The sequence below is a fragment of the Rhea americana genome, unplaced genomic scaffold (assembly GCF_003343005.1).
Source record: "Rhea americana isolate MKP2758 unplaced genomic scaffold, rheAme1 scaffold_15, whole genome shotgun sequence".
In the NCBI taxonomy this organism is placed as follows: Eukaryota; Metazoa; Chordata; class Aves; order Rheiformes; family Rheidae; genus Rhea; species Rhea americana.
The window spans coordinates 5,273,037-5,285,352 of NW_028185594.1; the positions used below are offsets into that span (position 1 = coordinate 5,273,037).

The 12,316-nt window shown below is 39.6% G+C and overlaps 1 protein-coding gene and 1 long non-coding RNA gene across 2 annotated transcripts in view; one reads left to right on the plus strand and one right to left on the minus strand.

Annotated features, from left to right (window-relative positions):
- Nucleotides 1-7,401, minus strand: part of CFLAR (CASP8 and FADD like apoptosis regulator) — a 21,992-nt gene extending 14,591 nt beyond the window's left edge. The window contains exons 1-4 of the mRNA XM_085299421.1: nucleotides 6,820-7,401; nucleotides 6,164-6,322; nucleotides 3,811-3,962; nucleotides 362-801 (exon numbers count right to left, since the gene is read on the minus strand). Coding sequence (XP_085155547.1) covers nucleotides 362-657 — 296 coding nt within the window. The 5' untranslated portion in view covers nucleotides 658-801; nucleotides 3,811-3,962; nucleotides 6,164-6,322; nucleotides 6,820-7,401. The remainder of the gene's footprint in view (nucleotides 1-361; nucleotides 802-3,810; nucleotides 3,963-6,163; nucleotides 6,323-6,819) is intronic.
- LOC146598983 (uncharacterized) lies at nucleotides 7,153-9,869 on the plus strand. The gene is made up of 2 exons (XR_014895153.1): nucleotides 7,153-7,225; nucleotides 7,678-9,869. It is a non-coding gene; the product is annotated as an uncharacterized LOC146598983 (long non-coding RNA).
- The last annotated feature ends 2,447 nt before the right edge of the window (nucleotides 9,870-12,316 follow it).

Genomic DNA, 12,316 nt, shown 5'->3' on the forward strand with positions numbered 1-12,316 from the left:
CTCTCCCACAAAAAAAAAAAAAAAAAAAATCACACAGCACACCCCACTAACCAATGACATTCCACTGAAGTGTCATATCTACCTGGTCATCCAGAACTGAAAAAACATCACTGTTGCTATCAATTAACAATCATCTTAAAGACAAATGCTTGTAACGCCATGACTTGTAAGAAGTTACTAGGCCTTATTTTAGGGACTAAACTTTAGATACTCTTTTCATTTTAACTCATATATATGATGCCCTTGTCTGTTCATCTTTTACCTTCATCAAGACCTGCCCATTTCTACCCCCTGCCCATTTCTACCCCCCCCCCAAAGAAAAAGCATTTTGAATAAAACAGAGTAGAGAAACATGTATTACCTGTAATCAGGAACGAGTCTGGGATAYGTGGCAAGGTTAGCTTCCACTGTTGCCTTCTCAGTCTTCAAGATCCTTCTCAGCAAGTCAAACCTCTTAACTCTGTACAACAGCTCAGACAAGCCAAAAAGAGACAGTTTTTCCCTCTCATTCAAAGCTGCCAGCAGCTCTCTAAGGTCTGCAGTAGCTAAGTCGGGAGCAAGGTCTCGGCATAGAAAAATCATCATCTCTTCTTCTTCTTTATCCAATTCTTGTTCAATGTGGTGAATAAGGGCAGCTGGCACTTGGCACTTGGTCATCACTTTGTTGCTGTCCCTTTAAAATTTACAATCTTCTTTTTTTTTTTTTTTTAAACAGGAAGCCAACATGATACAAAGCCCATTTCCACCACTGTGCTTCTCTGGTGTTCAATCCTAACTGTATGTGTTTCTACAAAAGTAGTTCTGAGGGAGAGAATTAAAAGGTTCTGAATCAGTCATCTGCTGCACAAGATCCCAATTGAAACTTCTTTCTGGGATATTCCACTCACAACTAAAATGTCGACATAATCTATAAAGACCTACTGTTCTCAAGGGGTTCTCCCAGCTGTTCATTACAGAAGAACAAGCAGTTGGTAGGTCATAAGAAGAACTTGATTTTTTTTGATTATTAAGTAAAACTACCTTAGCACAAGTTTGTAAATTCCATAGGAAGTGAAACAAAACAAAATAAAAAAAACAGCCTGCTGATAAGCGTGCACATTTTAAGTGTTCCTGGAAATAACAGTTAAATTCTACAGCATTTTAAATCTAAACTTCTGATCTCTTCTCACCAACCCTCCCACTTGCCCACCCCCCCCTTTTCTGCCCTAGAAGTCTCAAAGCATTTTTCAGGAAGTGTTTTGAGCACTAAGATGTACTGTAATTCCATGTTATAGACAAAAGTATTTAAAATATATATATTACATACACACATACACACTACTATCAGGTATCTGTAATGCACTTTGCCTTAAATTAAATCAAAATAAAGGAAGTATTCACAATGTAATACTTTTTAGCAGATTAATTATCTTGAAATTCCAGAATGAAAGATGGATTGTCCTATTTACTATTATCTTTTCAAGTGATTCCCCTCTGAATGAGTTACTGGGGTTTTAAAGGTTTCTACCCACACACCCTCTGTTGTTAAAAGATCAAAGAACCACACAAAAAAAAAATCCAACTTTCAGTACACTAATTTATTATCTCTGAAGGTACAGATAAGCCACAGACTACCTTTTCCTTCACTGTGACTTTTATGTTTCACAGTACTAAAGAYTGAAATAAAAACTCAGAACTAGGAAAAAAAACGCTCTTGTGATTAAAGAAATAACTAGGGTATGTTCAATTTCTGCTCCTACCAACCACRGAAATACAATCTACCCTTCTCTGATCCTTATTATATACATGGAAAAAGATGAAATAAGCAACCTGAAAAATAAATCTTAGTCCTCACAAGGAGCTCACTACTGAATRGTTTTGTATATTCCATTCTCTAAAGCAAAAAGCCAAAATGACTTTAAAGCCTAATACACTGAAAGCTTTTAATATCATAGTATTTTCCAACAGTTTCAGCCCTTTGTTATGCATTCTTGAAGTCATGACCAACAACACCACATACTGCATCCATGCATTCAGTAAATGAGATGAACTCAGCTTCAAGCTATTTTCTTCATCCGGGTGCTGTCTATAAGGTAACCTTTTCAAATAATTCAACACCAACATGACTCACTTCTCCAGAAAAGGAGCAAGAGTTAGGTTCCATTAAACTCACAGGCTAGCTTCTAGTGTCCGCTAAAAGATCGTGCCAAAATCAAGATCCTAAAGCAAAGTCTCTTTTACCTACATCCACCACTGCCTAGAGTGACCCATATTTTCTACAGAGCCCATGACCACAGTGAATTTTTCCTCCACTTTAGGCACACACTGTTACTGAGTATCACAATTGCAGGAAAGTCATCAATATTTAGAAGAAAGCATGATTTACCTCACAGATAATATGCCTGTATCACTAGTGATTTAACACAAGCAGCTGCTATGACCTCAAGGTCCCATCTTCAGAAACACAATTGAAGGGGGAGGTAAGGAAGGGTAGCACAGACAAGTTTTAAAGTATCACAGAATCCACCACATCAGAAGACCAATGTATAACCCTGCTTAAATATACACCCACACATCCATTATGAGGTGTAAATGAGATACATTGAATCTTGAGTCTTCAAACAGCACTTTGGCCATTTTGGCTCATTTTCAGAAGCAGAGAGCATTCAACTGCAGCTGACAGTAATAAAACTGCAGATACCACCTTAGCCAATCAATGCCTCCTATTTACATTCTATACATGCCATTCTATAACATGTAGTGAAGATGAACAAATGTAATACTCCTGCTACAGCACAAACTACAGTCCTTTCTGATAAATTTCTGTTCTTCAGAGCCTAAAAGGGACAGACCAGAACAGTGTTTTCCTTCATCACATCACACCATTCAGGAATGCGGAAGAACTGTTTGCTGGAAGAGGTACAATAACATTTATCCCTACAGGCACACAAATGTCCACAATGCAAGCAGAAAACAAATAAAACAAACAAAAGAAACCCCACCAATAGAAATGCTGGCATGAAACATCAGAAGCTGCCCCTTTGTCACTATAACATTCTTTCAAATATTCAGGACCTTAGTATTTTTAACACAGCAAGCTGAAAAGGAATTAAAGTGTTTTCAACAAAGATAATCTGGTTGGACAAAATATTTGTACTTTTGGACATGTTCTTTTTTACGTCCAGATTTGCAATACCAATACATGTGTAGGTGGAACAAAAGGGCAGGGCAGGAAAATTTTCAGGCTGCTGCTAAGCAGGGCCTCCCCCTTCCCCCATGCCAGAATTTGTTCCGTGCAGTTTTCTGCTTAAGTATTTTTATYGTAAACTTCTGATTTTCAAGATAGCATAAAACATTTATGAGAATTTCAGATAAGTTTAAGACTTTTTATCACATAATACAGTCAAAAAGAGGGGAAGAGACAAAGCACTCCCATATGAAAGCAACTTCTAGAGGTATATGCAGCTGAGTCTTTCAGAAGAGCTTGAGAATGCATATGTATGACTCACTTTAACAGAACTGAGGAATTTAATAACTTCATTCTGCTATTTTAAGAAATCCCAGATAAATTTTAATTATTTTAATTAATCTTTTCATTTAATTTATTGTTTTAGCTAGTTTTAAAAAGTATATGTGCATGGGGGGCGAAGACTTTCTACAGAGTTAAGATTTCAGACATACAAAGTTACTATTTATGCATCACCTCAAAAATAATTTACTTCTAAAAGATGCATATGAACTATTTATTTTCATTACCTCCCTTCATATAATATAGATCACACTGCACTATAGAAAAATGCTGAGTGATACTTCCAGTGTAGAATCTCTTACCTGTATGCAATTCTACCCACAAGAACGTTGACAGACAGACATCTGATCATGGCTGTGTTACTGATTTACACATCCAGATCCAGCACATGGGTTTTCATCCAGTATTTTCCAATGATGGCCCATATACAGAGTCGATGACCTCAACTCATTTTCTGTTGGACAAATATCAACATCACCAATTACAGGTGGCGTTACTTGCTAATTTTAGTGGCGGAGACTAAAGAAAAATGAGCTAGGACCACACATTCTTTTGCTTGAGTTCAAACAGCCCACTGAACTGGGAATGAAACACCAAATACCAGGAAAAACAACTGTGACTATGTAGTCAATGGTCAATAGTGCACACTCTTGCAGAGTTTGGAGAATGAGTAAAAGCAACATGAAATAAGTGTTCCAGTACTGAAACTGTGCTTATGATTTTTCATCCAAAAATCATGCTGCCATATTTTGATAGCAGGAATGTCACATCACTTGGGCAAGCCTGATGCATTTCATCTGYATGCGTGTGAGCCAGACCCATTTTACCATGAAAAGTGAAGGGCATCRTATTTCACCCTTCCATCTGATGTAACAGCTTTTGCAAACATCATTGGTACCGTTATCATAGCTGCAACAAAAACAAATAAAGAAAAAAAGAGAAAGGCCATGACAGAATGTGTAACCTAATAATCTAGCCTTCAAGTTTTAAATTACCTGGGCTCTGCAGCAAGAACAGCTTTTGAATGCACATTCTTTACAAAAGGGCATGAGAGRAAAACAGCATACCCTTCCAAGAGAAGGAACAAAAGTTCAGTCAGCAGAGAAAGTTGCCCCTGCAGTTTGTGTGTTAATGTGTGCATATAATTTGCCAATATTGCTGCAAGAAAATACTTGAAGACTTTCCTCTTTTTTTCAGTTCAGTGTTGTAGGCATTGAGTAAAATTTCAGCACAAAGTTTACAGAGCAGGAAGATGGTTAAAACCAACAGAGCTTCATGACTTAAAAAAAAAAGAGAAAGAGAAAGAGAAACAAAACAAAAAAAATTCCTGAACCTGTCTGAAGAAGCACTATGCTTATTTTCAGTACATTCTCCATTTAAATGAAATTCAAAATCATTGCAAAGACACAAACACAACCACCGACACCAGTGTACCAAGGCTGCCTCAGCAGTACTAGGGGCAGAGTGAGTGAAGGAGGCAGGCCTACATAGAGAACAAAGAATCACTCTTTTCTTCCTGTAATCAAAGAACCAGAAAAGCCCCAGGCATGGGGGTGAGGATGACTGGAAAGGAGGCGGTTTGCTGTAAGTCTGGCTACTTCAGTTCACAATCACCCCAGATTTTCACAGGGTTCACAAGGGCTCTTGTGGAAAAGTAGTCATAAGGTCTCTGAAAAAATGACTGATTCTAGTGACTCATCAGTCACCTAGTGACCCCAAAAGAACACTGAGAGAAAATGTCTCAAGGGGGTTACTACCAAAGCACCCATAAATGCAAGTTTCTGCTTTCATTTAACTTTCAGGCTTTGCTTAATGATGTAGAAGATTTTAAGGCTGAACGGACAGTCTCTTGACAAATTTCTCACCTACTGCAACGGGCAAGCACCCTTGTCAAGGGCACATTTGTCTAAGCCTGCAYTGACTTTTGACCCCGGATACTGCACTGTACATAAAAATTTATTATGATAAACACCTGAGAAAATTAGCAAGTGTATTTACTTCGCAGTCACAATAGTAATTTCCATTTCACRCTAGGGAACAGCTAGCATATTAATTGGCTTCTATGAAATTAATAAAAAATAATTACACTATTTTCTGTACTTACACTGTTTACTGTTTCACACTGCCCAGAGTCCATGCAAAATGCATCCAAAATCAGGGGCTAGAGTTTTTAAGGAGAAATAGCAATATACCAAAACTTCACACACAAAGACCTGCAAGGCTCTATTAACTCCCTCCTGTGCATGTACAAGGCTCAAGCAATTTTGTTTTTTTGCTATTAAACACCCCGCATGAAACCCTGGACTTACGATTGCAAAACAAATGCTACACAACCTACCATTATAAGCTCAGTTAAAAGAGCAAAAAGCAGTGTTCTGTATTAATTGTGATAAAGTTATCTATCAGGCCTCACATTAAGAAGCAGGAGTCTTTCAAGAGAAGTAGGGAAACGTTTTGCACTTTAAAATTTACCTACAATTACAAGCTGTCAATCGAGACAGCATTTGTTTCTTGAATGTTTTGTAACTGTAGTAAGCATCTCTATGGCAGCAAAAACAGGATCAGCAGTTTCATCCATTCTTGTACGGAAAGCTCTCTGTTTCACAGGATAAGCTCAAGCAGAAGGCCCTATGCCAGGGGAAGAGAGTAGGTTACCTTGGTACAAGCAGGTACTTGCTACATTTGACACCCCCTTCACTCTGCTTTAAGAGGTAGAGGTGCTCAGACCACACAGTGCTCATTTTGAGCACATATCATTTACATTTTTCAAAGCGTTGAATATTTCGGGGCAGGTTCCAGAAGTTTCAAACTTCCCTGTAAAGAAAGTACGAGGCACTTAGGGAAAGCCCACAGTAACTTCCAGCTTGCTCATCATTGTATTGGGCCTAAATGGTTTGCACTTCGCATAAAGCAGTAATGACCACGCTAATTTCCATTTTAAAAAGCGTTAGATTAACACTCCGGTCGTAATCAAAAATCGAAATAAACTGGCTCTACCCTAGGGAGTTTACACAGATTTCCATCCAATTTTAACTACGTCATCTTAAATCACACTGGAGAAAATGAAGCGAGAAGAAACTCTGCTCTGCAGGACGAAAAGGGCAGCGCTGAGTTTCGTTTCTCCTCACGAGCAAAGGCAGGCTCAGCCCCGCCGGCGCTGGGCGCCCCGGCCCGGCGCGGCCGCCCAGCCCTCCTCAGGAGCGAGCCACAGCGGGAGRAGGGCGCCACCCCGGAGCAGGGCGTGTGGGGGCGCCTGTCCTCAGGGCGCAGGGGGGTGSATGTGTGGGAGAAGAAAGAGAAGCATAACGCACCAACGCGCAGCCGGGAGGTCTCGTCTACCACGGCGGGGCCAGGTCCGGAGCTGGAAGTGGTGCCGCAGAGAGGAGGAGAGGGCGGTACCGGCCTCGCAGCGGGCTCCCCAGGACCAGGCGTGGTTTCGAGCAGGGGCGCAGGGGGAGGCACAAGCCCCTGGGCGCTCAGCATTGCCGSTCTTTCTTTTTAGTGCGAGTTTCAGGATGAGACATGCGGAGGGCTTTCCGCGCTGACTCTTAACGCTGCTGGGACCAAAGCCGCCCCTGCGCATAGGCGGTAACAGGCACCGTTCAAGGCGGAGAACTCCCTTGGTGAGAGACGAGGGGGCTAGGTACAGCCACCTCCCCCTCGTTACACAGCTGCGAAGCCACAGTCGCCAACCCTTATCGCGACTCCGGCCAGTAGGTATTTCGGGGCAGGGGCTATCAACCGCCTAATTTTCGGTGGCGCAGTCAGGAACTTTTTTTAACCTGCCTCAGGAGAAGAAGCGCACAGCTCCCCTTCCACCGTGCAGCGCGACCCGCCTGCCGCCCGCAAAATGGCGGCCGGGGCGGCGGCGGTGGAAGCGAGGCGCCCACCCACGCGCGGCCGCGCCGCCGCCTGCGGGGGCCGTTTGCGCACAAAATGGCGGCGCGGCCGCGCTGTGAGGAGCGGGGCCCGGCTGGGAGAGCGCGCGGGAGGGGAGCGCGGGCCGTGGGGCCGCCCGGGAGGGGGCGCCCTGTCRGGGACATGGCGCGTTTTCGAGTGTGCCGGGGAGCTTCTGCTTGGGGCCCCAGAAAGCGAAGGCTGGACGTTGTATCGATAAGACAGCTGCGCATGGGGACACGCATACGTAGTCCATAATGTGGATACCACAGACCTTTCAGGGATTTTCAGATGACGAAGGCCCGCCTCAGGAGCCCTGCAGGGGTGGATGGAGCAGTTGCTGTGGGCAGCGGACTTCTCCAGTGAGCGAATGCAGACTGGTGAGCCCAGGCAGGTGTTCCCTGCAGCAGGCGCTTCGGGGTGTGTGTGTGTGTGTGTGTGGGGGGGGGTTATACAGGAGCAAATCTTCCCTTCGTTCACGTCCTCTGTATCACTCTGAATTCATTTCCAACAACGATAATAATTGTTGAGGTTTGTGATAGTTTTGAGCTTCTGTCTGTTGTGTAATCTGCAGTACTTTGTTCCTGTAAACTGGGTGTTGCCATTCCCATGGTGTAAATGGCAAGTCCCATCTAAGTGACTTACTCTGAGGCATTAGTGTTGCAGCTGGAGCTACTGTCTCTAAATCTAAAATTCTGGASTATTTTGTCAGCTGCACTAGATGGAAGCCTCATCCACATGTGGTGAATTTGGACACAATATATACAAAATCTCAAGCCCAAAGGACTTTTAAGTATTTACAACACAGAAAACCATTTTATGCGCTGCTAAAAAGGCAGCAGTTGAAGCACACTTTTMTCGGGAACAATACTCGATTGTAAAAAAAAAAAGTGTAATGTTCTCCTTAGAACAGCAGGGAAAACTTGCTACCCAAACTAGAATTTGGTCAGATTAAAAGTGACTGTTTTGTGCTCTGAAAAAAATACCTAGATTTTTACTGACCCGGATCTCATCTCAATATCCACATTAAAGGGTAGCAAGGGTCTCACAGCGTCCCCGTTGCCAAGCTATAGCTTTGGATTAATGCTGATTCAGACTGAGAAGGGCTGCCCGCTGAATCGACTCTTACAGTCTTTCCTTGTGACAATTCTGTACAAGCATGCAAGGGCTCTTTTAAGCTAATAGAAGAGATTTAATGGGATAGTATAGTTGCAGCCTTATGAAAGAAAAGCTTTTTTTCCCCCCCAAAATGGTTGAATAAATGTTTTTTTAATTTAACACTTATTACAGCTATTACCAAAGAGATTGATTTACTATTTTTTCCACTTTTCCTTCATTTTCTTAAATTTTATATGCTTATAAAGCTGTTGTCACATTTTTAGGCAGTATTTATGAGCTATGTATAAGTTTTTTGGTTTGGGTGTTGGAGTTCTTTGTTTTTGGTTCCCCCCCCCCAGTTTCTAAGTTGAAATACTACATTGTCTTCTCTGATTGGTTCTCCTGTCCTGGAACTGCAAATCAGTATAAATGCAGAACATAAAGTATTTTAGTAAGATTTTATTTAGATATGATTGAGAAGAAATGATCCTATTTATTTTGATTCAGAGAGCGTTGGATTTAAATTTCTGCCTTGGATGTATTTCTCTCAATCTACTTTCATAACAGGTTTGGTCTACTTTTTTTTGTAGATTCTCCTAGTTAAGTTAAAGAAAAACTGTAAGAAGATATGCCTCCTAAAATTCTATGTATTTAAAAATAAGACTTCTGTACGATTGGGGTGAGTGGGGTACCTCTGTTTATGTAAGTCATGCTGCTAATATACTTTGTTACAAGTCGGAGTTCTTTATTAAMAAAAAAAAAAAGCCAACTCAGTAAGGAAAGATTTTTTTTCAAAGATTTTTCTTCTTTAGGAACAACAATAAAAGAATTATCTGACAGTTACATTTTTCTGTTGTTTGGCCTACAACTGAGAAAACATAGAAACGTATAGAAAAAACATAGAGAAAACTACTCTGGAAGATGATACAAATTTGGAGGTTTATGCTGAATGATGTAAAATTTTACAATTGGCATCAGCAAAAAATAAATCATGAATCTCYCTTGAGGTGAGCAGAAATAGCTGACTATTGATGCAGACAGAATTTCCCCTTGTGCTTCACAAAGCTATGACCATCATCAGTTCTGCTTCTCAAAACTTACATACAAGATGAGCTTCCTGACTGTGCTGTTACTATTATATGATCATATATATTCTTCATCTGTAGTTGGCCCTTGCTGTTTATGACCCTTTTCTTTACTCTGTAAAATAATCTCATGCGCTAGTAGGAAGGTTGCTTTAATTTTAGGACATTGCTACGGTTACAGTGAAGACAGGTTTGGTACTTATCTCATTATGTAGGAAATGCTCTGTTCCCAGGAAGGATTGGTATTATTGTAGTAAATGTGAAATAAAAATCTTTTAAAAGTATTGTGTTTGTAAGGAGTATTACAAGCTACACTTGCTTTATAAAAATGTCTCTTCATTCATTTTCTATTCTATAATATTGCTAAGGTAATTCATCATAAATCCAGGCAACCATACATGACAGTAGCTGAAATGATTTCTGGTTATTAAATTGCTGAATGGCACCTTCTTAATCCATAGATTAATGAGTTTCATCTAAGTCAGTCACTGTTAGTTAAAACTGGACTATGTCCAATATACTTTGTTGTACACTGTTTGTAAGGCAGAATCTTATGATCTTCCTTATACACAGCAGTACTTAAACATGAATTTACGGAAGAACTGTGTTAAATTGGGGTGACTTGCCTGTAACTTTCTGGAAATTTTGGCTGAAATTAGTGAAGAAGCCTAAGCTTTCAACTGAGTGATTCTTAACTTTAATATGCCCTAATTGCCAACAAAACAATCTGGATAAACAGATTTATCTGTTTCATTAAAATAAATAAAACAATTCTGTTATTATTAAAATTGAGGCTATTTATCAATCAAGCTACGCTTCTATGTGCATATCTTACATCTTTTGGTCCAAACAAGTTGAGTAACATACCAGTATTATGTATKCTGTAAATAAGATTACAGTAAGTTTTTCATGTGTGTTCATTTGCTAAGTTTGGAAAAAAGTATTAATCTCTCCTCCTTAATAAATAAATATAGCTTTACTGATACTTTTTTTTTAAATAGAATTATGTCACATTATTGAAGCTGCAGTCTTGTAAAATTTTAAAGGACTAATTCTACAAGTCTGTGGCATGCTCTGAAGCATGATGCTCTGAAGCTGATGCTTTCCAAAAAAAAAAAAAAATACTGGAAACTAAATAAAACAGCAACTATTGATCAAGTTATGGCTTACGTACGTTTCTGGGAAAGTTGCAGCAGAGTTGGGGGGGCAGGGAACTAGTCAATCAACTTGCACATACATGAGTTGTAGGCACCAAATTATAACTACAAAGAACAGAAGTGAGCAGCACGCATCTGAAGTGCAAGATTATGCTAGCTCTGTTAATAGTGTGCTTCTGAACAACAACCTAAAATTCAGCTTTCTTAAGCAGTTTAATTTTAGATCCAGTTAGAACAAGCAGCGAAAACCAGCCTTTGCAAACGTGTATTTTGGGCAGGACTATCTAAGAGATAATGCAGACAGTATTTTTTTGWTTTGTTTTTTTGTGGAATGATGTAATAGCATAGGAATTATTGAGAAAGAATTAAGCAAGAAACAAATTTAGTAAAACAGCTATTTGTCCAGTGAACAATGCCTTAGGCAACATCATGCAGAGAGGCAGAGTTCTACTGTAGGAGTGCAGCTGCATTGTTCAGTACTGTTTATTTGCTCTAAAAATAACTCCGCTGTAGCCTCACTGAAAGACTATGTGCAATATGTATATAGGCATTTTACCTATTTCTTGATAAGAGCTTCTGATTTTTTTTTTTTTTTTTTTTTTTTATAAAACTGCAATTATTGACTTCAGGGTACTCTGCGGTTCTTTCACACTGGAAGTACACTATGTAATTGTTCAGCGGTATTTGGAGTTTACTTTGTCTGGTTTTGCTTTTCAGTTCACACAGATACCCTATTTTCTGGGCTGAAAACTGAGATATGGGAGCCTCCTTAGCTTACGTTACCAATGGCCTAAAGATTTACATTATGTTCAGCTACTTCTACTTCATGGCATTGGAGAGCTTGTATACTGCCAACAGGCTCCGTTTTACTACTTTCCTCACTGTTGGCATTCTTAAGACACTCCAGAAGCAGATAATTTGAGGAAATACATGAAACTTAAAACCCAAATTACAAAGTTCTCTACTAGCTATGAAAATTCTGTACTGTTACAAGTGTGGTTAAATTCTAATCAGGGTAAAGAAATCAACTGCTTTCTTTTTTTCACCTTTCATTAAAAATATACTCAAGAACATTAGAATTTGTATTAGGGTGAGGTACAGTTACTGCTGAGTGAAACATGTTACTTAGTGTAGTATATTACTAATGTAGCAACAATGGAAGTTTTAATTTCTGGATATTACAGCACATTATTTTGGTGCATGGAGGTCTGCCAAATTAGTAAACACTTTAATAGGGTTAATTGTAATCTTCAGTATTTTCATATACTTTAAGGCAGTTGGATTATTTTTAAAGTTTTATCATAACATTTATTTACTATTATCCACTCTTACATGCCTGATGAAGTTACGCTTTTAAGAAATGCTTAACAGGTCATTGCCACTTACCAACAAATAACTTAGTTATTAGACATGCATTTAATACAGTACTCTGAAGAACACCACACTTTTACAATCTGACTCAACATACTGCAGTGCTTGAGGAGTAAAGCTGAGACTTTTGTTTGTAGTTTAAAGGGAGATACAACAAGCCCTGATAGCATACATACATCTTTTTCTCTAGTCTGAAGTCA